Genomic DNA, 26,014 nt, shown 5'->3' on the forward strand with positions numbered 1-26,014 from the left:
TTGATGATAGTCCATTTACTGCTTAGTCTAGTATAATCCCTCCACTATTCTGAGTTTCTTCAGAACCTGAGTACTGCTGCCAAGGAAAAGGGGTATGTAGAAATGGAAAGCTGATGATGATCAATAAAGTAACAGTTCCTGTAAACTGAAAAATAGGCCAAAACAGGAGGGAAAACATCTGAACTAGGGGAGCATGCACTGCCAGAACAGAAAAGTCAAAGAGTCTAGAATACGGCAATCCAGGGAACCCAGATGGGGCTTTGAGCAACCTGGTCTAGTGGAAGGTGTCCCTGCCCATATCAAGGGAGCTGAAACTAGGTGATCTTTAAGGTGCCTTCCAACTATACATTTTATGATTCCATGAAGAAAAGCAGAGCCAGATACTCCAAAGCCCAAAGGAAGCACAGAGACCACTGGAAGCACAGAGAGGCAGCATTCTGCAGAAAAGGAGATCAATTCATCAGGCACAAAAAAGGAAGTGACAAAAAAGTCTAATGAGTGGCTATGAGTGAAGTCTGAATGTGCACCTCTATTTATACTTTTAGTCTAATTCTAGATAAATATCATTCTCTTTTTTTTACAGGATGGAAAGTGAAGATCAGAAATATGGAGTCAATGCCAGAAACACAGACAAGGGAAGCACCACATATCTCAGTCTTGATTGCTAAGTAATAGCTATAGATTGGGCAAACTGAGAAAGCAGTGAATCATTGTATCTTCAAGGTAAAGCAATTCTAAGACTCAATCTTATCACCTGGAAGTGAGGCAGAATCCCCTGGAAATATATCTTGTGAAACTTCTTATGAGGCTGTGAAATTGAATTGATCTAAGCATCTCCAGTTTTTCAATTACCAAAACGAACCAGATCATATACCAGGAGATTCACAAAAGGAGCACAGTAGAGGCAGAAGATATGTGTAGTTATAGGCAGCTATACTTCTCTGCTTAAGGTTTTGGAATTAATTGCCAGCCAGTCTCTACATCTATAGGGATTCAGCCAGGACTTTAACACAGCAAAAACATGTTAACAGATCTCAGGTATTTCTGTTCACACTGAGAATTGCCCAGACAGGCCTTCAGGTCCCAGGACTAACCTCAAACAGAACCAAAACCAAGTAGTAAATAACAAGAGTCTGACAATGAGACCTAAACTTTTCTGTCACAACTAAGTCCTCTTTTGTACTGGAATAAAAGGAGAGGAAACAAGTCTTTTTCTGCTTGTGGACCCTCTCATTCTTCTGTAAGGAACTGCAAAAATATAATTCTAAGGACTAAGAGCTGTATTGTGTAAGAAAATTACAGCAAGGGAAGTTGGACAGCTTTATTAAGTTATGGCAAGATAGTTGTGAACAGGAAACCAATGGGTAAATTCACTATCTTATGTCACATACATAAGCCATTTGTATTTTCTCTGTTATGTTTTGTCTCATTTCAGTGAAGTTCCTTCCTCTTTTGGAAGAGTTTCTGTCTAGCTTTATTCAAATAGTTGTATCGTAAGTCCTGAGCTTATTGTAACTTTTCTTTGCCACCTCACTTTGTATCACAGGGTCACACAGAAAGGACAAAGTGTGTCATCACAGGACTGTGTGAGGTATCAGCATGTTTCTCACTTTGCCACTGTCACTTGCAAGCATGACATTACCACCAAGCTGATATTAGGAGAGCCAAAGAAATGATAATTTCTTTCTGCTCCCCACAAAAGGTCTGACGCAGAACTCACTGGAATTGCTGGAAATATAAGGTGCTTTGGCTCAGACCCAAACAGACCAGCCAGAAATAATGCTGAAAAGGTATTTGGAACTGAGATGGTACAAAAGGACTAATCTGAGTCACCTTCCCTTAGCAGAAGACTCAGAGCGATTTGAACTGGCTACCTTCTGTTGTGAATTAAGCTCAAAGCCCCAAAAGCAACTCGATTCCAGTCATCTATCTTTTCAGCCTCCTCCAAACTCAATCCAGAGGGAAAAGTGACTAATCCTATTCAGTTGCTGCACTGAACTAGTGCCATCGATTAAAAAAGCTTGGGGCATAGGGAAAATGAATAATCTGGGTCAGTTTTCCTCTGCAAATCCTTTGCACAACTTAGCCAAGAAAATAAAAACCAAAACAAAACAAAACTAAGGAAACAGGAAGAGGAAGCACTGATAAGAAGGAAAGCTCACCCAATAAAGTGCACACACTTTACAGGAAAGAAATAGAAGCAGATCAGTGGCATTTTGTCAAAATTCCCAAGGTGGAATGAGATTTATTGGAGGAGGTAGTTCTTCCATTTGGTGGGGAAAAAAAAACATGTCCTACACTCTCTTCCCTTTTTTCCGTGTCTGTGCAGAGCTGAGAGGCTAAGCATGGAAGAAGGGCAAGATGCAAAAACATTTCTGGGCATAGAAGTCGGCTTCTTGGCTCCCTCTTTCGCCAGTGCTCTGGGTATGGCATGGCTAACACAGGAGAACAGCCCATTGCTGATCCTAGCCATGACCTAGGAGGTGAGTCATAAAATGGGAGTTGCCACTGTAACAGCTGCTCAAGCGCTGACATTAGTAGGTGCTTTCAGCAAAAGCATTTTTTGTGTAGGCTTCAAAGTAAATAACCGCTGCTGCTGGTTATCATATTATTACTTTGAACAGGGTTACCAAGGATTGTGTGCTAAAGAAAAGGTTAAGCTACAGATAACCCCCCACCAAGATTTTTAACATAATATAGCAAAAGTGCCTGTGTGATTTTGTAGCAATATTTACATTTTCCTTGTCCCTTATTATAGAAATGGATGGCTTTCATTATTAATATCAGTTGTCTCACTTAACTTCACTGAAGGTTGCCTGTGACAACAGGAAAGGGCTGGAGTTTTTTGGAGGGGTTTTTGTTTGCTTTTTGTTTCTTGTTGTGGGTTGGGTTTGTTTTTTTTTTATTTTTGTGAAAATGAAGATATTCTGTTTTAAAAGAGCTATGCCATATAAGCAGTGAAATTTGTTAAGCCTGTTCACTTTGCTCTGTGTCCTCACATATTTTGCATTTGTCACCTGACACAGCACCATACTGCCAGCCCCATCCTCCACAGCCCCCTGGGTCTGTTAGGAAAATGCTGGCAGAGGAGCTCATCGCAGTTTTCTGACCCTGTTTGTTCAATGAGGAGCATGAAGTAGTCAGATTGTCCACCTTTATCTAAATGCCAGTTTTTATGACATTTGTTATATGTCTTCAGGGCCATGGTCAATGGTGGAGATGCCACAGCTCTACAGTTCCTAGAAGGTAGGATGACCACAGCTTCCCAGGCGTCATTCCCATAGGTCAAACTGGACAGGCTGTCTCTGCTAGCAAACTGGCTTTGGAAGAAAGTTCACTGAAGCTTAATACAAGGTACTACAGGTAATAAAGACTGAAGAGCATGGTTAGCAGAAAAAAAATCCCTAAAATTAAAACCCACACACAAAGACCATTTAAGCGTGATACTGCAGTGAAATTCCTTCTGTTGTCAGGGTGACACTCACAGTGTCACTGGGGTGTACATATCTAGCACACTCCATGGCTCAAACAGGAGACTAGGCAGCAAGTTTGAGGAGTGTAGGTAGATTAGGGATTGGCCCAGGGCAAATGAGGTGCTGATGAGATGTGTGCAGAAGAAAATGGGTGTGAGAGGAGAAAGAGAGAGGGTAAGGAGTGAAAAACAGCAGATGCAGAAGTCCAAGGAAGCAGAGGAGAGAGTGACAGAGGAACAGACTGTCCCTGCAAGAATGTTCTCTCTAGGGGTACCTCTGGATCAAAAATTACAGGATATAAATGGTGAAAGGTGAGTGCCATGAGCAGATCCTTGTGTTGAGTCACGAAGTGTGAAGCTGCTGTCCCATGGAGGAAGGGCTCAGCATGCCCAGGCCGCCTGGCTGACAGCTGATCCCAAAAGAAGCCACGGGCACCCGCTACCCGATCCCAGTCTGAAGGGTTTCATCCCCACTCAAGCCTCCGCCCTAGCTAAGGGGCAGGCTCTTTCCGGGGGGGAGCTTCTCACCACCGGTGCCACGGGCGGGCAGGCCGCCGGGTCCCACGGGAGGAGCAGCTGGGCACGGCCGCTCGCCGCGGGGAATGGAGCGCCGGACCCGCGCCCGCCGCTGGGGCCATGTTGGCAGCCCGGGAACGGGCAGCGCCTGGCAGCGTCAGACGGGAAGCCCGGGCTTCAGGAGGAGCCAGTTTCGGCTGCCCCCGCTCCCCCCCGCGGTCGCTGCGACGCGGAGATGCCCAGTCTTGGGATGTCCCCCCGCTCCCGTCCCCCGCCGCTTCTGCGGCTTCGGTTTTGTAATTGACCCCTCGGGACTCCCCAGGTGTCATGTTGTAACAGCGCCCTGTGGAGCCAGCAGTCCTGTGTGCCTGCGGATCACCTCGAGGTCCTCCCGTGGGAGAAAGGATGACATACAAACTCCGATCCATTATCGTGGTGCGTGGTGGAGACGGTCCAGTGTATTTTCGGCCACTGAAGACACCAAGTAACTCGATAGGCGATCCCTCGATAGGCTGTGGAAACTGGCGGCAGCGAGCCAAATGTGCCCCGGGTGAGGTCGGTGGGAATGCTGGTCCCCATTGTCCCTTCACGAGTGGGTCCGGCACCTCCAGAAAGAGCCGCAGCTGCCCATCGGGGCTGCTGCCCGCGCCTGGGCCGGGGGCAGTGGGTCGCTGCAGCCAAATCACTTTTCTCCGTTGGGTGGACAGGGAGCGAGAGATGGACAGCAGAGGTTTTGGAGAAATTAGTAAATCCCCTCGCAATTACAACACGCTAGCGAATACAACACGCCTTTTTCCGCAGACGGGCTCCCCATCAGGGGACTGGGGAAAAAAAAAATCCCTAATACTTTTACCTTTGGAAAATTGAAAGGTCTGTGTGTGTATCTGTGTGCGTCTGTGTGTTAGTGCTGTCGCTGCCAAGCCCAGAATTTTGTTTTCTCTCCCAGCATGCGTTGATGACATCACGAAGTGCCCCTTCTTTGTGTGTCAGTGATGTCACCAAATGCAGTGTGGGGGACAATGGAATCCTGAACTCCGGGCGAAGGCGAGTGGGAAGCGGCTGCTCCTGCTGCTGGTTCAGGGCTGAGCCGGGGGAGGGAAGGGAGGACACAGCTGCTGCTTTAGGGCTGAAACAGGTGAGAGATGGGAAAGCTGCCGGGGATTCCTTTTGCCTGGATTGGTGGGGGCGAGTGGGCTTTGGGCTAGGCTCTTTTTTTTTTTCTTTCTTTCTTTTTTTCCCCTTATTTCTTTCAAACTGAGACAGGTGAGAAGTTGCTGCTGCCGCCGGAGGGACAAAGCAGGTGAGGCAGGGGAGAAGCTTTGGGGTTGAAACAGTTGTGAGAATAGGAGGAAAGCAAGCAGCCCCCGCGCCGAGCCTAATACCCCCTCTGAGCCTTAAAAAAAGCAGCCCCGGGAACTGCCCCTCTCCCAGCCACCTGCTTCCACCGCGTCCCCGCGGGGCTCTCGCACGGAAGCAGCAGCGGAGCCGGGGGAGGTCGCCTGTCTCTCTGCCCCCCGGCACCCTGCAGGTTACTTTTTAGAGGGTCTCCATTAAAAACTCACGTCCCCCTCCGTGTGCCCCTTTCTTCCCTCCCCGGGGGAAAAGGAAAGGGAGGGGGCCGTGGCGGCCGGGATCCCCCTCCATCCCCGGAGCTGGGGCTCCGCCGCCCGCCCCCCGCTCCGCACCGGGTGGCGCCCCGGCTCCACCGCCCCCCAGCCCCGCTCGGCGGTGGGGGAGGCAGCCAGGGAAGCCATTGCCTGTTTAATAGTTGCTGTTGCAGCACTTCCGCTTCTCTCCCAGCGAGAGAGACACGAGTGGCCAGGCCCAGCCGCACCGAGGAGGAGCAGCCAGACACAAAGGGAGAGGTAGGGGGACGGGGCACCCCCCGCCGCCCTCCCCGGGGGCAGGGGCGAGGGGCAGGGCCGGCCGCAGCCCGGCGATGGGGCGGCAGCCGGCGGGGCAGGGGGGTCGCGCCCGGGGCTGTCAGGTACCGCTGTCCCCCGGCCCTGCGGGCCCGCGGCCGGGGCAGCTCGGCCGGGCCCCCTCCGGCTCTCGGCCGGCGGGGGCACGGGAGCTCCCCGGGGAGGGTGGCGGCTGTGTGTCGCCCCCCCCGCCCCCCACCCCCTCGGGGCCCGCGGCTGCACCCCGAGCCCTTCCCCCGAACTCTCCCGGGGTGCCCTGCCAGCCCCCCCCCATCCCTCCCGACGGCTTCTCGCCCCTCTTGGGTGCGGACCTGCCCTCGGTAGCCCGCCGTGCTCGCCCTCCTCCCCCGTGCCCCCGGGGTGCCCGCATAGACCCGGGCTGCCTCCCCCTGGCGCCCGCTGCCCCCCTCCCTGACACGGGCCTCCCCGAGCCCTCCACTCTCGCCCCTTGTAGGCCCTGGCTCTCCTTCCCCCCACGTCCCCCCCGGCGCAGACCCTCTGCTCCCTTCCCCCTCCGCTGGCATATGCCCATCGGTGCAGTGGGCCTCGGTGGGTGCCACCAGTGCACCCCACTCCCTGCTTAGCCCTTCCCTTTGGTTTGCTCTCTTCCTGCCCACCTTCCCTCACGGCTTCCAACACCCGATCCCACAGGCAGGGGTTTCCCCACCACAGGTCACACATCTGCCAGGGTCTTCCCTGTGTTGCCAGTGATGCCCCACTTCCATTTTAGAACTGGCGACGGGCACCCCCCTGGCCCATCCCTTCCTGCCTCCCCCACGTGCCTCCCGGGAACCCAAGGGACCGGAGCTGTTCCATTTTTATCTCCTACACCCCTAGGCTCGATAGTGGTGGGTGGTGATGGCTCCTCTTGTGTGTGCAGTTTGGGGGAGATTAGAAAGAATTGCTCTGAGCTTCCCTGATCCTCGCAGTTGTCCCCGTTTCAGTCTCCTCTCATTCCGCACTTGCTTTCTGAGAGGAAGCTTTTAAAGTCCCTTTCCCCCTGCTCCTCAGTGTTACTAATGCAGGGGAAGCTACTGCTCCTCCTGCTATGGTTGTAGGGCCTAGAGAGGAGAGGGAGACACGAGGATCCTTTAAAAGGAGCATGACCCGAACACAGAGCAAGATTGTTAGCAGCCTTTCTCTGTGTGTGTTTGTGTTCACTGTTTGTTCCCCACGCCCCATGGTGTCTCCTCTCCAGGTTGGGGTGTGTGGTGGGGGGGTCGCTATGTCGGATGACGATTCGAGGGCCAGCACCAGCTCCTCCTCATCTTCATCCTCCAACCAACAGACAGAGAAAGAGACAAGCACGCCTAAGAAGAAGGAAAGCAAAGTCAGCATGAGTAAAAACTCTAAACTGCTATCTACCAGTGCCAAGAGGTAAGGCTGCAGTCAGTTTTCTCACTGATTTGTTTCATCTTCTCTTCTTCCTCATTTTATTTTGCACTGTTCCCCACTCCTCCCATTCCTCATCTCTAGCCCTTGTGCTCAGCCTTTCTACGTGAAGCTGCTATTGTTTCACTTTTTTCAGTGTTGCTGCAGTGAGTGTCTGCCCAACTTCACTGCTTTCTGGTCCCTCTTCCTGCTTATTCCAAATATTTTCCTGGCTTTTCTTCTTCTGGGCTGTTATTCTGACCCTCAATTACTTCTGCTCTCTTTTCCTTTTTCCTTACTAGCATTTGTTATGGGAATGGTGTAGGATTGACATTTAGACCTTATTTTTTTCTCTGCTACTGGAAACTGTATGGTCCCAAGTAAGGCATTGCATTTCAACATCTGTTTCACTCTCTTGTGGGTTGGAGTCTAGAGTGTCTTTTTTTCTTTTTAGAACTGATTTGGAGATTAATTAATGTTTGTGAAGTTTTGAGTTTGCTTGCTTTGGCGGAGTGCACTGTTGTGCAAGGGGTGTAATATAGCCCCAGATCTTTACCAACAAATACATTACTGTTATTTTTGTCTGTTCATCACCTATATTGAATTTTCTGTGTATGGTTGGATGCTGACTGGAATAAATAATCCACAGCAGGCCCACTTGTGGACATTCTGCTCTAAAATAGTCTTTGCTCAAAGCACAGAGTGGGTTTGGGCTTTTTTTGAGAATAAAGTAATTTTTATTCCAGAATAATGTGTAGGGAGAGATACCTGCATAGAATAGGAATTCCAGAACAGCTATGTCAGTCAGTTTTCTTCACTTGGACAGACTTTTTGAGCTACTAATTAAAAAAAAAAGTTACCCTTTCTTATTTGTTCTGTGTGTCACCTGAATTCAGCACCATCCTGCTCCAGGGAGCTAAGCTGACAAATGGAGGTTTTCAAGCGAACTTGCAGTACTTCAGTAAGAGTAATAAACCATCTCACTGAACAGCTTTGCCAAGCAGCAGAGAGGTTGTATCAGTAGGTGTCTAAAGTGACTGGGGTTTTATGCAAATGATCTGTCGTAGCAACTAAGTTCTCTGTGGCTTTGTAGAATTTAGGCAGTTTGGTTATTCCAGATCTTCACTCAGCAGGTTTCCATGGCAAACTGACATAGATAGTGGCAAGCAGTGTTTACGTGTTGTGCCCTTCACTCTTTTAAGGAGAAGATTTTAAACTGCCTCCTGTGGAAAGGCTGTGGTTCTTGTGTGTGACAAGTGGCAGGAGATGCTGGCTGAGTTTAAAGGAGAAGGGAGGCAGGCTGAGTGCTGGGTGGGGAAATCTGGAAGGGAAGCCTGAGTGACAGTAATGGGACTCCAGGGAAGAGGATGATAGCTGGTTGGGCATTTTGTGGCAAAAGCAGCGTAAGCCCAGAATAGTCTGGGCTGAGAGGACAGGGTGTTGGCTGAACACAGTGGAGAGAGGGAGCGTCTGGAGTCCTAGGGAGGGGACCTGGGGGTGTTATGTGGCTCTTGAGGGTGAAGAGAAGGGAGAATTGAAGGTGGTAGGAAGTGCAGGAGTCTCGGAAATAGATATTCACCTTCCTTAAAGTGTCCTTGAGGATGGCGCAGTTATTGACTCCCTCAGGGCTGTGGATTTTTTTTCTCAGGATGGTGATGAGAAGCTGGGGGAGAGAAGAGGGAACCAATTTGGCAATGACTGCTTCTCTCAATCCCGTAAGACAAAATTCCTTTTCAGACTGCAGTTTCTTCTTGGTGCATCACATTTGCAGAGTTTTACCCTCATTTACAGGCTGTTTGGCAAAGAGGACAGTCTTTTCCACTATGTGATTGGCATCTTTGTGGGAGCACAGAGCGGTGCACCTGTCTGGGTTCAGTGCACGATGCCTGTCTGCCTTTCTGCCTGTCTCTTTAACAGGGCAAGGTGCCTGTCCTGCTTAGGGGGTTTGGACTGGTGGGAGGCCACAGCTGAGAGTGCCTCTCTTATGTACTGTGGCAAGCTCACAGTGACAGTATGTCTGCAAGGATAATGTGTTAACTGCTATCCCACACAGTGTCTTACCTTTGTTCCTTCTTGCTTTATTGCCACAGGATTCAGAAGGAATTGGCTGACATCACCTTAGATCCACCTCCCAACTGCAGGTTGGTGTCGATTCCTTACCTGAGGAGGGTGGGGGAAGGTGAGGGGCTGAAGAGGCTCTGGATGGAGCAGAGGAACAGCTGTTTCGGTGGTCAACAGTACTTTTGTGAATGCTTGCCTGACTTTAAATGGTTTCCAGGTGGGGATACCTCCAGAGATTGTATGTATTTTGACCAGTTTTCTGCTTGTTTTGGGGGTTGTTTTGTTTTTTTAACAATTGCATTTCAATATGTTATACTGTTTTGTGTGTGTATGTTTCAGAAACTGGTCTATAAAGAAGAGTGCGAAAACTTTCTCCTTGTTTGTTTTTGGTTTTGGTTTATAAATCTAATGCCTGACTGCACTAATCTTATATAAATAAGAGTCCTGCCAAGGAAGCAAAGAATGCTCTGAGGTTTTTAGCTCAGAGTTCTGTTGTGAACAGCAGCTGACAGTGGAAGTGCAAATTTGTCACTCAGTGGGTGCCCCACTGGAACATATATCTTACCTGATGAAACAGAAAGTAGGGATATTCTGTTGCCCTTTATAAAGCAGCTTGTTTTTAAGTATGTTTTAGAAACTTATATTTTTTTTTTTAAACATCTGGCAGGTTGATTTGTTTCATTGCATGATGTTGCTGAACATCTTTGCATTTGGAGAGGAGGCAGTAGTAGTGTAACATCTTTGGTTATACTTGCCTCATCCAAGAGGAAAGAGGCTTTCAGTCTGGTCTGTGTTTGCTATAGTTTCCAGTGCATAACTCTGTTCCCATCTTCTTGCTGTAGCTTAGGTTTGATGTCTTTTGATGTTGGTAATAGCACAAATCAGAGAAAATTATAAATAACTGTTTTAATTGGTCTTTTTTATATTGAGTTTCCACCCACAAATGTACATGAACCTTTTTATTGAAGATTTTTGCCACTGTTATTCTGTGGGGAGGCATTAGCACAAGAGTTAGCCTGCCAGGTCCAGAGCCACCCTTTCAGTACCAGTCCCTAGGATCATAATTAATTGAAGGAGAGATTGAATGTGATGTGTGACATCTAATCTGATACTAAGAAGATTTTTGTGCTGTTGGGATGATAACCAATAAGTTTTGAAATCTTTACTTGTGACAATATTGTTTTAGGGACAGTAATGACTTCCCTGAACATTACATTTCCAGTTCTTGAGCTGGAGATGTTCCGTGTGCATCCCAGCTCTGTGTCAGGATGAAGTCCACATGCTTTTCCCTCCTCCTCCCACTTTAACCTGATTTTCATGAGAAAGAAACACAGAAGCACATCTCAGGCACTATTGCTTGCTCTCTAGAAAACTGAGTGTGTTGGCTTTAGTTTGAAACTAGGCAGAAACACTAATTTCCTGGATGGTCAAGGTGCTGGGATTTCAGACTGAACTTTGCAAGTCTGTCCAAAAGCTGTGGTAGTATATGAGTACGTTAGATTGCGTGTTTCTTCTGAAGATTTGTGTAAATGATATTAGAACCCTGATTTGTCCTTGTTTCAATTGGATTCATTCACAGGTAAAGATGAACTAACAGACTGCTTCTCAAAATACAGTATAGTTTTGGTTTTTGTTTTTTAATTACATAGACCATATAAGATAATGTGCTTCAAGGCCCACATAGTAAGTTTGTGTTATTTCAACCTTTACAAATATTTCTAATGGTAAAAATTAGTTTGTAGTACAAATAGTGACGATTAATCTTCTTCCATAGTGGAGTTATAAGTATTCTGCATTCCTTTTGACTTTCAGATGAGTGACAGTGAAGGCTGGCAACTCTTGCAAGTAATGCATGAAACTGGTGTAGTTGATACTGCCTTTTAATATGTTGATAGGTAGGAAAACGTGAGTGGAGGGGTTTGTTGTATGTGTATGTGTGACCAAAGGAGTTTTGGTATTGCTCATCTTGGGGTGAAGTCATCCTACTTCTGTAGACACAATGCTGAGAGCCAAGAAGAGCATCTCTGCTTATGGCTAACAAGGCTCCAGTTGTGCAGTCAAGCACTGGGAGTTTGCCCCTGTAGTGGCTGGTTTGTAAAAAGGCAGGCAGGTGCCGATTGCCACAACAGTGAGATGAGTTTCAACTATTGCAGTTGTGGGGAAAGTTCAACTCTTGTGGGGAAAAAAAAAACAAAAAACCCAAAAACCCAGAAATAGTCAATTTATGACTGTGAGGAGATTAAGCAAATGAGAGACTCTGGTTGCTGCATGATATTTAAGGTTGCCAGAATTTGTTCTTGGGAAGCCTGCTAACAGTGTCACTGCTTTCCTTTATATTTTTCCTTTCATATGAATATTACTGCATGCTGTGAAGGAGGTATTAAATACATAGTTTGAGAACTTAGTTTCAATTTCCTGCCTTTATGACTTTGCTTATTCTGACCTTTCCACTGACCTCCTGCCCCTCATATCTCTGCTGCCTTTGTGCCTCTACAGACTTTCTTCAGGTGTCACTGGAGGAGAAGCCAGTCCTCTCCTTTTAGGCATCTTGCTCTTTCCTGCAAGTTTAATCTTAGAACTTATATATGCAGAGCATTATGCATGATGCAACATACTACCTGTTGTACTGTCAATTTTAGGGGTTGCCAAAGCCTCATTTGCCAAGTCACATTTGAAAATATTTGTCCAAAACTGTATCCTCTGTTATGTTGGAAACATCATAATCTTTTTTCTTTTTCTGGACATCTGTTCTTACATCCCCCACCACCGTGTTTGTATTTTCCCCTGTTCTATGTCTGGTGTTTGATTTAAGTTCATGGTTGGCTGTGTTTTAATTTTTGGCCTTACTGCAAAATACTTCTTTCAGTCTTATTGCAGTAATGGGAGTTAAAGATATTTAACACATCCCAGAGCAGCTCTGCATATTGAAAGATAAAGGTTCAGGTTGTGAATGATTTTTAGTAAGAACTGTTTTACCATATCTTACATGAGGTATTTTTCTTATAAAATATGACATACAAATGACAACCATTTGACATTTCAAACAAAATAGCTTAAAAATAAATGTTTCATTTTTATTTTTGTAGCTTTTAGTGTCTGTATTTTCATGTATGTAACCCACAGATCATCTGTTTGAAAAACAAAAACCAAAAAACCCAAACCCCAAGCACACTCAACACCCTGTGATTGAGCAGCTGTGTGGTTTTTACACATATGTGGGTAATATGAGGGAAAGCTTATTCCAAAACTTCCTCTTTCCTCAGCACTTTCCTTGCTTCTGGTTTTTCCATAGCTTGCCTTTGTCCCCCAGAAGTTTACCTGGGCTTGTGTGTCATTGGCTGGTTTATTTCTCATACTCCCTGTGCACTTGTGTCTCCTTCCTCAGGCTGTGATTTTGATTTTCACAGGCTAGTGTAGTTAGTTGTGCAGCGGTGCAGAATATGTGCATGGAGACAGTCTCTGTTTGACCTGCTTTCAAAATGTAGATTTTTGGACTTGAAAACATTTTCTAAAAAGATGCATTTAATACATGTTCCAAATTTGTGGGTTCCTGCTGGGAGCAATGCTGTCCTCATAAGTGTCCTACTGTAATGTATGTTTGGCAACTACATCTGAATGGATTTTAGTCCTCTTCATTATTTTCAGTAGGCCAGTGCTCTGGAGGTCTTTAATTTCTGCAAGGTGATTTGACTCCCAATATTAATACTGAGTTATGAAAGTTAAATATGACTTTCAAGTTCAAAAGGTGGTTAGTGGTTAATATGAATTGGTGAATGACTCTTTGGACCGAAAGTGTTTAAAATCTTTTGAGAGTGTATCTGATGATCTCCTACTTGGTTTTATAACAGAGAGTTTAACTCCTGTTCTAGAGCTCAAAGAAGGTAACTAGAAACTTCTTACTTTTGGTCTTTAGTATGTGCTGGTGACAGAGGAGGTGTCATGCCTTTGCTTTGAGTCTGCACATGTCAAAATATGCCTCCATCTTGCTATGTAGGCAGTCCTGACTTTTGTTTGCTGGTAACACTTACGAGTGTTGTGCAAAAGCTTTCCTTCTGTCTCTGTGATGAAATGTCCAAAGCTTTAAGAGAAATTAATTCAAACTTTAAGTACTCTTTATTCGCTTTGTGTAATTTATTCAACCTCTGTATCTAAGCATCTCCTGATGGTAGATCTGCTTATTGATGTGAGGTTATGGAACAAGTGGTTTTCCCCATTTTTTGGGGTGGGGAGTTACAGCACACAAAAAACAAATGACATGTCTAAGGTCATGCAGGAAGTCTCTGGCAAAGTGGAGAAATGAATGTAAATCTCTTTTGTTTCAAGCTAACTTGCAACTGAGTTGTTCTGCTGGAGCTGTGTGCATCAGTTGCATTATGAGCAGGGCTTTGAATTTATGCTTTATTGGGTGTCTGGTATTGACTGTATGTAAGCATGGTAATTTAATGTTATTTTTCCCATTTGTATAGAGGGACCAAAATGGATATTAACTAGAATTAATGTTTTTTAATCTATCTTAGCCAAACTGAAACAAGTTTGTCTCCACATGGCTCATTTAAGTCCATATAGGCAAGACCAGCTGTTATTTAAACAAAAATAATTTTCAAATCTTTGTTGAAGGAGGCATTTCCCTGCAGGGCTTTCCATTGCTTCAGAATAAAATGCTATCACAAATTCATTATTTAAATAATAATAAAATACAGTTGTGCTTTTTGGCACCTTCAGCCCAGTTTTTGTAAATTTGCAGAATAAGGACCAGATCTCCTTGAGAGTCTCATGAAAGTTAACTGTCAGCACTTAATAAATATATGTCTCAGTAAAGATGGTGGGGAGAAGTGCTCTCCGTTATAACATATGGAATATTAATAGTTTTCAAAACTTTGCAGTGTGGAATTAATATTTCTTGGCTTGAGAGAAGTCTGCATAAAATGTGTGGCTCAAAGGCAGTTTTGAACTCAACAGTTTCATATTATAATTAATATATTTTGTCTACATACCATGCAGGTCTGGCATTTGTCTTGCTTACTTTTGTTTTTTATGGTGCTTGTAATTTTTTGCAAATGTATTTTTTCAATACTTTCAACTCCAATAATGCTTTAAGTGCTTTTGCTTTTAAATCTAGCATATTATTTAAGGATGGATTGTCACTGTTAAACTCTAATATCAGTGTTGTTTTTGTTATTTTCATGTGTGAAATAGTACTTCCTGAGCACTCTCGTATTCTATAGCATAAACTTTCCGGTTTTCTAAGTAACAAGCTTAATTTCATTGACTTTTTTCCTTAGTATGCCCAGTCGAATTATTAGGTCAAGAATGACACAAATGCCAGCTTTTGCTTCCTTGTAGAAATAAAAAAATATTACCACCTTTAAGGAAGGTGAAATTATCAGCTTAGAAAAGTGGTTTTAGAAGTCTTTTTTTTTCTTTTTTCACCTCGTATTGTGTTGAAAATGTGTTTTCTGTGAGAAGTTTCCAGATGTAGGATAGGAAGGACCTACATAATTAGCGCTGTGTGTAGTTGAAAGATATCTTTTGTCTTATAAACTACCAGTGGTTCACCGTTCCCTCCTTGCTTTGTTTGGCACATGATCCCTGGAGAAATAACTCTTCCTTTTGAAATGGTGTATTAACTAATTTAGAGATCCTCTGCAGCTGTGTATGGTCTAGCTTGCAAACCATAAAAATAATACATTTCTACACTGGCTGAATTTAAGTATGTGGAGGTAGCAGCTCCTTCAGGCAAAGTCCTCTGCCCGATGTACTCAGACAAAGGCTGCACAGGAGCAGTTTCTTTGCTGAGGATTGATTAGTTAATATTACAGGAATTAACTTTTCTGAAGCCACTTCTGTTTTTATTTTAACTGTCAGAAATGTTTTGATGGCCAGGCTGTTCAGACACTGTGGCAGTAGCTGGCTGATGCTGTGGTAGATTTTGCTTTGCACGTCCTGGCTCGGTAATTCCCAAATGAACTGCATTCTGTGCTCTTGCATGCCAAACATGGAAACGATGAATCTTGAGAGCGGCTGTGAAATTGTATCATGGCTAAGAACAAAGAGGACTGAAATCCCTTCTGTGCACATTCCCTTGTATTCCACATAATTTTATTATTTGACTTTCAGTTTTGCTGCCCTTGGAGGGCACTGTGCAACTGTGTTTATGATGCTGCATGCATGTTTTATCTGACAAATTCTTATATTTCCTCTTGGTTACATAGTCTTGTTTGGCTTTTCAGTTGTATTCCAATGCTACTGGTCTAGATTTTTAGACTGGGTATGTGTATAGCACCAGTTTATATGTCTGGTTTTGTTTTACGAAACATACACTATATGTGTATGATATTTCATAGAGGTAAATGGGAAACAATATATGTGTGCTGTTTATACTTCAGGGCTTGAATCTATCTTGCCTTTTTATATGAGGACAAAATTACCCATGGGTAACTGGCTTGTCTAGGGGATCAAGGAGGATGGGTTTGTGTTTGAAGATTTCAACAAGAGCAGGTTGCCAGAGCCTTGTGGTTTCTGAAAAACGGGTTGGTTTTGAGAGCCGGTGTTATTGTGTCTGGCAGATGTTTGCTTTGGTCCTGCTGTTGGAGGGGGTTGTGTTGGGATGGAAACAGAGTTCACTGTGCCGGTACATGAGAGAATTAAGGTTATCAGTGAGTTTGTGCATAGTGAAACTTCTGCAGCCTCTGCCTGTGCACTTCTGTAATTGTATATGATAGACCAGCCTTCCATGCAGCACCTTTTCAGAAGCATTTATTGTACTAAAAAATAGGATACCATTTTATGTGAATGGGTTAAGAGATTGCACACCTGTGCAGACACACACCATTCTCAAAGTTAAGGGCTATGCTTTTTCCACAAAACAAAGTGCTTCAAACTAAGTTAAATGATGCAATTTAGTCATTACAAGTAAAATCTTGCCAATCTGTACATTTATTTGAATGAAATAAATTTATACTTATTTTTCCCTCTGAGGCTTAACAGTGGAGGTTTAAGTGCTCACTTCATTATATTACAAAACTGAGGAGAGAACATGTATTGTCAAGTACTATAAATAAACTACAACTGTCAAAATAAGCACTGTGCGCTCAAGAATTCAGAGGGGTTTTCTTATTTCTCTTGCTAATTTGCAAATTTCTGCAACATGCAATTAAAATTCCAAGGCATTTGGGGAAAGTGTAATGGTTGCAACCATGCATTTAATGCATATTTTCTGTGTGTAAGGGGCTAATTGACATTACAAGGAGATGTTGCAGAGCTGTATGCTTAACTTCAATATCCAATTTTCAGTGCTCTTTATTAACCTGGACTCTGGGGGAAGGAAGCTGGGGGAGAAAAGGAGAGTGGGGCATGCAGATTGTAGCTCAGGGCAGATGTGGTGTTTGAACCTCCTCACTCCCTCCAGTCTCTTCCATAGTTTCACAGCTGGAAATATGGGTCAGGTAAGATGAAATTGAGCTGTTTTGAGAACTGGGTCCAGGCCAAGTTTTGGCAGTTCATTTGTTTAAGAGAAAATACAAAGTAATTGGATTAAAGAGGCTGTACGATTAATGATATAGTGTCCTGTTAGATTTCTTTGCTTCTGTGTTTCTGTGAATCAGTGTAGAATTTAGGTCTCAATTCCTTCAGGAGCTTCAACTTTTAGAGTCAAAAGTGGACCTACTCAGATAAGCATGTTAGTAGATGTGTTTTGTACTTTGTATCAGTGTAAATGACTGTTTAAAAAGATTGCTCATCTCTCCCTCTGGAGCTGCTGGACTTGCTGGAAACACAGAGAATTTTGATCTGGTACTGAGAACTGTAAAGGCAAAATGGGGAGGAGCTTTCTGGAGCAGATGGCCTGCTAATATTTAATGTTTTTTCTGCTGTGGGTATCTGAGCAATATTTTAGTCAGCGTGCTAATCCCAGTGTTTTGCTGGGAGAAATCAGGAGAGGGGTCTTGGTGTGTTTTCTTTTGATGCCTAGGATCATACAGCAGTTGCACACAGGAGTGAAAAGGGCCCCAGACATTAAATTTAATTCTGAAATCAGAAGTGTCTTTTCACAATTGGTGAATTGATAAAAAAAAAAAACAAACTACTTCTGATACAGTCTAAGAACTTTGTCAGATTTGTTTAAGGCAGTGATTGTTCTACAAGCAAAACTGCCAGGGTAATTGTCTCAAAGGTTTTAGATGCAGCTTGAATATCTTCACTAACGTTTTAAGGTGCTAATTTAGGTTATGACTGTTACGGATTTCATATGTTTGCAGTTCTCAAGTGGACAACTTCTAGAAAGTTTCAGTGTTATATTTATATTATTTATATTTAATTCACTGTTATTTTATATTCTGAACAAGTGTAGCAGCTCTGAGAAGTGGCCTATAAATGGTGGAGAAAGTGCAATTTATTTCATTAAAGCAGTGTTTAGGTGCTGCAGAAGGTTTTGAAAGATGGCTAAAATGGACGCAGTTGTAATAATACCGGTATAAGGTAATTAGATCAATACTGTAGTATACCACAAAAGGTCATTTTATCAGAAGTTTCTGGTCAGTCAGATTGTTGTAATACTGTATTTGCACAGTGTTTTCTATATGTCTTTGTAACATTTTTAAAGGAAGTAAATTAGGTGATGCATACAATCCTTTGTAGTTAGTGTCCTCCTTGTCTTCCTTATAAGTTATTTATCAACGAGAATTGTCTTGCTTTCTTTCTGATGGGATAATTCTTAATTTGAGATTCCCATTGTATTTTGTAGTGCTTTGAGTTCTGGTAAAAGTATTTATGCCTCCTTACACTTGGGTGACTGTGGGAGAGAGAAAAGACTGAAGGCTTTAAATAGCTATGCTAAGTCTCAAAATATCATGAATCTCACTGAGTTCTCCATTGCATTAAAGTCGTGGCAATGCTTTCCTTCCTACTTTAAATTTAATTACAACAGCACCCTTGTAACCTAGGAAATCAGGCAGAAAGATGTACAGTAGTGACAAGAGTGACCTAGGAGATCTAAGTTTTGAATGTAACTAGTGCCAGGCTTTCAGCTGCCCTGCTGCTTGTCTTTCAGCTGCATCCCAGGGTTGAAATCTCTAGTGAAATCTTAATGTTTTCTTTTGAATAGCATCTTTCCAATTTTTCCATCTCCTCACTCCTCTTGTGAGGTTAATCAGATTGCAAGCATTGGTAAGACTGGGAGATGAATGAGTTGCAGATGAGGAACAGAAAAGAACATAAAACCATTCATGGCAACAAGATTGTTCAAGGCATTAATGGAGACTATAAGGGACAGCAGAGAGAGGTGGCCCATCAGGGTGACTGAGGTGATTTTGCACTGGTTGCTGGAATAGTTGCAGGAAAAAGGTGGAAGTAGAGACAAGACTGATACTTTTTCTGGTCCAGCAGTTTAGCTCCACTTTCTGCTCCTTGCACTGTAAGGAACAGAAGACACAGGGTGTCTTCCTCTTGGTGGATGGGGAGGACCATGCGTTGGCCACCCTCTTCTTGGGCATGAGTATTTTTGAAACAGTAAAGCATACAAGCTGCAACAATAGTTTTGCTATGGTGATTGTTTGGCACCCCCACTTGGGAGATAAAATATTAATTTAGTAATAAAGTGAATGCACTTATATGACCTTATCACGGGAACAACATACTATACTTTGAAGAATATATGTAATAGGTGCCCCAGTGTATCTTTGCAGACCTCCTTGAACTGCTGCTTGAGTCACTTGTGACTCTTCAGCCATGTCCTCCTACAAGCACATCAGTGAGGTGTGAGGAGTGGGGGGAAAAAAACTGGGGGAGTGATAGCAAGCAGAGGGAGTGAAAGGCAGGCAGAGAAATGGAGGAAGAGGGCAGAAAATGGAGAGAGAAACAAACGACTCAGTCAATCCCAATCAAATAGACTAGTATTAAAGACAGGAAGTTGCAAATTAATTTTGTTGAAGGCCCTGTGAATCTGAATCTCCCAAAGGAGCACACCTGGTTTTTTTAGCAACTGGAAGAGAAGTGTGGCAAAAGCTGTTATTCAGTAAATTCCATAATACAGGAAACACATATTCACAGAAACTGTTAAAAGGTCATTTTAGAACAGTTAAAGTCCTTCTACCCAGTAGGTAGTGAGGTTCTGGAAACGCTTCTGCAGGAGGTTGTGAAGCTAGATAGTATCAGCATGTTCAAATGTGGGTTGAACAAATTAATGAGCAACAAGTCCATAAACAGCAAAGAGAAAAGTCAGGCATGTACCCTTTAACACCCCTAATCCAGTGGCTGTGGATTCTGAGGGAGTACATAGGGAGTGGACTACAGAGAGTGTCCACTGTCACCTATTCTGAGGAGTAGGCTCTTACCACTGCCAGGAGTAGGGTGCCGAGTTAAATGATCCCAAATGGTCTTTTATGTTCTATGTGGAATACCCACAAAATTACCTCCTTCCCCCACCCCATTGTCCCTCATTCCAGTCCACTAACTTCAGGCTCTTTTCTATTTCCTTGTTCCAATTGACATAGTTTTTAGCCACAGAAAATGTTCAACTTCTGCCCTTCTTGCCTTTCTTCTTTTTATGTTTTGCCATTTAAAGCAAGCTCTTTTTTCCTCTCACTTAGCCACTTCTTCTTGCTTTTGTGAAGGATTAACCTTCATGCATTTGTGTTGCTGAATTTAGGCTGTAAACTTTTCAGAGTAAAGCACTTCCTTAATTTTTGTTGGTGTTGGCAACGTGGTATGTAAATTTCCATTTATGTTTAAATGTTCTTTATTAATGAAGTAGGTTTAGTCTTTGGGCTTGTAGGTGTCACCCTATCCTCTCTTCCCCAAAAAAGTTCTGCTTATATTGCAGAATTGCCTTTTTTTCCCTTATCTGATAGAGGTAAATAAGTGAGTTGTTTTATTCAACAGCTATTGTATTATCTTGAATATGTGATTTGATTATTTTCTGCTTTTATGCACACTAAGGTTATCACAGCTATTACTTCGTGATACTACTACTTTGTAATAGGATAGTGTATTTTGAGATATATTAGTGTTGGGGGCTTTTTTCTTCCTGGATAGTGGCAGAGAAATAATGAAGCTGTCCAACAGCTAATCTCTTTCTTTGGTGTCTTTGTGCTCCTACTTCACCTTCCACCTCGATATCTAGGAGGACTATAACTATTTGTTAGGGAAATATGAGTTAAAATGCATAGCTATTACATGTGTTGAGACATTCCAGTTTCAAGTACTTAGTATTCAGTGACTTAATGACTATAAATACTATGTTATGTACAAGGTTCTGTAATGCATTAGCTATGACTTATACATTGTTTTTCCCACAGAAAATGCAAATTTTCTAACCCCATAGACTGTGCAGTCTCTAGTTTCTGCATTGCATTTCAAGGATTTTGCCTTGTATTTCATAGAAGAGTCTTACTTATGAGGAAATGTAAAGTCCAGACAAATAATTTAGCATTGGGATTGTTCAGGTGCACATTTCACTGCATGCTGAGTAGCACAGAACTAGCCATTTAGGACGTGTTTATTAACTAGTACTGGATTTTGTCAGGAAAGACTGAAAAGTAGGGATTGGGTAGTAGAGACTTGTGTGGTAACACTTTGCAGTGGGGATACAAAAAGGTGGCAGGGTCCAGCTGTAAGTGGTAGCAGCAGAGTGAAGGTTTGTGGGTAAGTGGAGATGTGCCGTGACCTCTTTTGTGGCTGGCTGAATAGCTGTGTGAGATTTGTTAGTGATTCACTGCTTGATTTAGAGAGGTAAGGTTGGAGTGCTGATTTAGATTTGGATCTGGAAAGGAGAGCTATCTCTTGCCTACTGAAGTCTGTTCTGTTTGCAACAGTCTTCAATGATTCAGAGCAAATGAGAAAAAAAAGGATGGAGCTAGAGTTGATGGCTGAACTATAACATACTAGGAAAGAACGAAAATACAGGGTGAGATTAGATGTAACTTTTAAAATCAGGAAACCAGAGAAGAAAAGTGTATTACCAGATCCCTTTCCAGTAGTAAATCTTACCGTCTCTTGCAGAGACTCCGAGCAATCTCTATGCTTCTCTTCTAGGTTTTCCTTTCCTTCATCATAATCCAGTGTGTTACAAGTCACCAGTGTGGTGTAAGTTCTGGAAGACAGAGGCAGAGTGCCTGTTCTGGCCCCTGGAGTTGGGCCTCTTTCTGCAAGCCATCTCAGCCTTGTAAAGAACGATGCTAGTGTTTCCTGCCTCGTTATCCTTCTGAGCTGAGCATGTTCTGGTGCCTTCTCTTTCCTGATGGCTCACTGATCCTTCAGCACTAAGCCATTGCATCTGTCAGTCTGACGCCCATGCCTACAGAGAACTGAAGAGGCAAGGTTGTCCTGTTGACAGAAAGAAAATGTATATTAGGAATTAAAAAATAAGCAGACATAACCATTCCTGTTTTATTAATTTACTTGCAAGTGAAGTAGCAGTGATCAGCTAAACTACTGAATGTGTATATAGTTTGGTTGTTTTTTTAAAAATTGCTAAAGTATCTGGGTCATGAATCAGAGTAGCTTGATGGAAGGGAAAGTGTTTTCAAAGCACTTAAATGGGCAAATGGGATAATCCTGAGTGCAAGTTAACATAGAAATTGAAATTTGTTATCTTTCTTTATGTATTATTCCTTGGTCATTGGAGAAGTATTTTATTAGCTTGAAAGGTTTCTAGTCAAGAGGATACATCTAAACTTCACTTCGGAGCTATGAGGACATTTGACTGTGCAGTAGGTGAGCCTGCAACATAGACAACTATATGCCAGGCAAATGAAAGATTCTTTGCTCAGTATTTTTACTAACCCTCCTCTCATGTACACATTAAATGTTACACCTGGAAAGTCATTTTGTTGCTGTTTTAGCAAATTATTTATTTTCAGAGGGAGAATCTAATTTTTTTTTAGGTATTAAAGTAATGGAAATATAATATTTGCTTAGATTGGCTTTCCTGAAAGATAATGTGTCATATCCTAATGACACACAAGGTCCAGTGTTAAATTTCAGTACTTGCTGGAGATAGTGAATGAACTGTGTCCAGAAATAAGTGTGTTTGCATGTCCCTGCTTATGTTACTAGAATTCAAGGTCACTAAAACAGTTCTGTAAAGTTTAATGTACAATTTGTATTATTTACCCATTTTTTTCTTTAAAGTGCAAGACCGTTTACTGAACTGTGTGAGCACTTCACTGTTTTATATATAGGCAATGATTTTCTCAGCTGGTTATGCAAAGAGGGTAAGCATTTTTTGTCCTTATTTATTTATTAATTATGCTGAGACAACTGGATGGGAGAAAGCATTCTTGCTTTTGGCATTTGAAGGAAAGATCTCTATTTTTGTTTAGTGTGCTAAACAGGGTTGTTTTCTAGTAAGAGTTATATAATATGATTAAGAAGTTATCCTTTCTTCCAGAGGGTTCTAAGTGTGATCTCTGGTCAGTACAGAGAAACTCAAACTTTTGACCTTTCTGTCTCTTTGGACCCATTACTTGTTGGACATAATGGTCCTATTAAAATTGCTTAATTGTTCCAAAGAGATCATTTGTGCTTACTCCGTTATTGCTATTTGATGCTGCCTCTCTACACACTGCCAAAACTCCATGGTATATTACATTTTTATTGTTATGTAAAGCAGCTGTAAAACAAACTGTGGTTGTGTAAATGTATTTGAAATCTTTGCTATTGGCTACTTTATTTTTTCCCTTTATGTCTCTAACTCTAACATTTATAGTTTTGCCACCACAGAGAGCTAATGAAAAGCAAACATATAGATTATTAAAAAAAAAAAAAGGTGATGCTATGCACAGATTCACATTGCTTCCTTACTCATTTATTATTCTGTTTCTCAGTATAAGAAAAGATAGGAAGCACATGCGGTGCTAGGGTGTTTTTTGGTGGGAGGATTGGGGATTTTGTCTTTTCTTTGGATTGCTTTTAGTGTTAAAGTCCTCTGATTTTAGGAGACTTCAGGAGCTGTAGACCTAGTGGGCATACAGCAGACAAAGGAAGAAGATAAATTTATGTGCAGTTAGACATTGATCTGGATGAGGGAAGGTCTGTTTAACTCCTTTTCTTTAGTACTTGCATGCCTGTGGGCAGTCAGGCCCATGTGCATCCTTAGCACACTCACAGGGTTATGAAAGGTGATTTCTCTTATGTGTTCAGGTTTCTCTTTACAAGTAGTACTGAAGAAAACAAGGGGTTAAATTATCCTATATTTTTGATTCTTTCTGTATGTCTTTAAGTATGTAGTAGAACACTATGTCTCATAAAATTATGACATGGATACATTTAAGGGTCTGGCTTTGCACAAAAACTGTTTCCAGTAAGAGTATTCACTGGGATGGTGAGTCTGTTAATCATTCTTTGCCCTAGTGGGAAAAGTGTGTGAAACAGCACAACAGCCACTGGGCAACCTCTCTCACCATTTCTCATCCATGCTGGCCACAGCTGCTGAGACATTTTTAATAGGTAGACTTTTTCTTAGTTTAAGCTGGTTTTCTGCTTTAATTGGAGCTTGCACAGCTTAGATCTTGCTTTCTAGTCTTTTCAGAAATACACCTGAACTCAGTCGACACTGAACCAGAGCTGCCTTCCCTCTATAACCTGGCCTGGGGAGACATATCTACTTGGTGGGGGTCTGTTCTACATGGATTAAAGGAACAGAAACTATAAAGATTAGAAGATGCTCAGGAGGGGAACATGTACTTGGATTTTGCCAGCAGTTAAAAGTAAATCCCTTACAGTAAGGAAGACTCTAAATGCTGCCTCTCAATATGTGTTTTGCAGTAGTTGAATTGTTCAAGAAGACTGAACCACTACCAGACTTCAACTTTGAAATTATGAAGTAGATTTTAGCTTGATTTTTATTTTGCCTGCCATTTCATTTTGCAAATTATGAGGTAATTCATAGTAATTTGCACATTTTAAAACTGTTTGATGCTATCTGGGACAACAGCTCTAGGGAACATTGTTGAATCAGATCTGCTTTTTGTCAGCAGTGTATTTAAAGCATGTATGTGTGTGCGAACACATTTTTTCCGTTCACTTACCACAGTGCAGTGGAAGTTTTGAGAAAGTAAAGAGGTTTGGTTTTTTCTTTACTTTTTCCCTCCTAAATGTGCAGAAGTAGCTATGTGGAAAAGAATCACTATAAGATCAAGTTTCCTTTTCTTCAGCATTTAATTTGACTTGTAGAAGTTGACAGAGTATGTGTTCTCATAAAAACTGCAAACATTGCATCACCCAGGAGAAGAAGCACACATAGGAAAGTCTCTTAGGGGTGTGCAAAACAGACTCCAAGGGTAACACTGACTTGCCAGTTAATACCAGTGGTATAAAGGGTAAAGTCAAACTGTTTTTCATGACTGAGAGGGGATCAGTGCTGCCATAATGTATATTCTTGTTCTTATTTTGTAGCAAAAATGATAATATAATTCTAGATTCGCTGTAATGGCATACCCTGTGGGAGTGTGTGTGATCACGTCACTGAACAGTGTGAGTACAGCTATGGGGATGTAGAGGTTTTGTGTACTCCAATTTTATACATGAAATACTTGTCTGTATGATCAAAGCTAGATATAACAGGACTACTATCACACAAGTTTGTTAAAAGATGTATGACATTTTTAGAAAACTCAATCTGAATGTTGTTGCACTCAATCAGGGCACCTCATTTTGTGTATCACCCACTTGGGTTTCCTTTTTGTATCTGATCCTATCATCAAGTAACAACTAATTGTGCTCTTCTACCCTTGGCTAATCATAGCAGACTAGTGGCTTTCTTTTAGTATTTGCAGTGTTTTAACTTGGAACAATGAACTTCCTAACTGTATGGGAACACTTTATTTATTATCTGTTTCATTGTTGAAAATACACTTTTTTAAAAAAATCTGACCCGAATGATACATATTGTCAACAAGAGTTTCTCTGCTCCAGAAATTTGTTCTCAGGTCCTCAAAGCTGGGCAGTATAGGTGAGGCTTTTTCATGTGTATCAAATGTATGCTAATAAATCTAGTGTAAAGAACAAGGATCCCATCATCCTGAAGAAGGAAGCATCAAAGTGTGTATTTTTCCTTAATTGCCATGTTGTTTCCATTAAAATAAATGAGGAAAGTTGGAATTTGGTATAGTAAGACGCAGTGCAGGCTGGTAGTGGATCTAAGGGCAGGCAACCTTTGTATTTAGGGGTCAGTCCTATAGCTGAAGTAACATAAAAGCTCTGTCATTTCTCTGAATTGTCCTTTCCTGTCCTACAATAACTAAATGAGGCAAGGTTTCCACTGAAATTTTAACACCAACGTCATCAGTCTGCAATCTGGTATGTTCCCTCTGAAATCTACTTCCACTTGCTTTTACAAATTCCTTGCCTCTACATGGACATACCTATTTAATGAAGTGTTTTGGTTGAAGTCATGCTTTTGTTTGATGCAGCTTACACCCAGATAATGGTAGTTACATGCAAATACAGGTGTACACCTTTCCTGCAAGTGCCCAGAAATGTCATTGCAAAATGGTGGCATCGAACCCTTGTTAAGCTGCTCGTCCATGACCATGATGATGGCATCTGAGAACTTGTTTATGCTCACAGAGGAAGCTGCAACTGTTGACTAATTGCTTCTACAATGAGATTTAAAATAGCATGCTGAGTATGTGTGATACCAGAGGTTTGGGTGACATTACATATAAAGTTCTGCTCT

The 26,014-nt window shown here is 42.5% G+C and overlaps 1 protein-coding gene and 1 long non-coding RNA gene across 10 annotated transcripts in view; both read left to right on the forward strand.

The window, feature by feature from the left end:
- Nucleotides 1-1,544: 1,544 nt before the first annotated feature.
- Nucleotides 1,545-4,211, forward strand: LOC128813318 (uncharacterized). The gene is made up of 4 exons (XR_008438992.1): nt 1,545-1,591; nt 1,703-1,790; nt 2,330-2,483; nt 3,200-4,211. It is a non-coding gene; the product is annotated as an uncharacterized LOC128813318 (long non-coding RNA).
- Nucleotides 4,212-4,859: 648 nt separating this feature from the next.
- The window catches only part of LOC128806314 (ubiquitin-conjugating enzyme E2 E1), a 44,788-nt gene continuing 23,633 nt past the window's right edge, over nt 4,860-26,014 (forward strand). The window contains exons 1-5 of one of the 9 annotated variants that reach the window (XM_053975801.1): nt 4,860-5,123; nt 5,248-5,288; nt 5,757-5,853; nt 7,109-7,287; nt 9,372-9,422. In XM_053975801.1, the coding sequence (XP_053831776.1) occupies nt 4,944-5,123; nt 5,248-5,288; nt 5,757-5,853; nt 7,109-7,287; nt 9,372-9,422 (548 nt within the window). In that variant the 5' untranslated portion in view covers nt 4,860-4,943. Of the gene's footprint in view, nt 5,124-5,247; nt 5,289-5,756; nt 5,854-6,035; nt 6,214-6,305; nt 6,460-7,108; nt 7,288-9,371; nt 9,423-26,014 lie in introns of those variants that run through there. The other 8 variants (XM_053975761.1, XM_053975782.1, XM_053975769.1 and 5 more) reach the window with 8 other exon arrangements.

This window comes from Vidua macroura, chromosome 1 (assembly GCF_024509145.1).
Source record: "Vidua macroura isolate BioBank_ID:100142 chromosome 1, ASM2450914v1, whole genome shotgun sequence".
Classification (NCBI taxonomy): domain Eukaryota; kingdom Metazoa; phylum Chordata; class Aves; order Passeriformes; family Viduidae; genus Vidua; species Vidua macroura.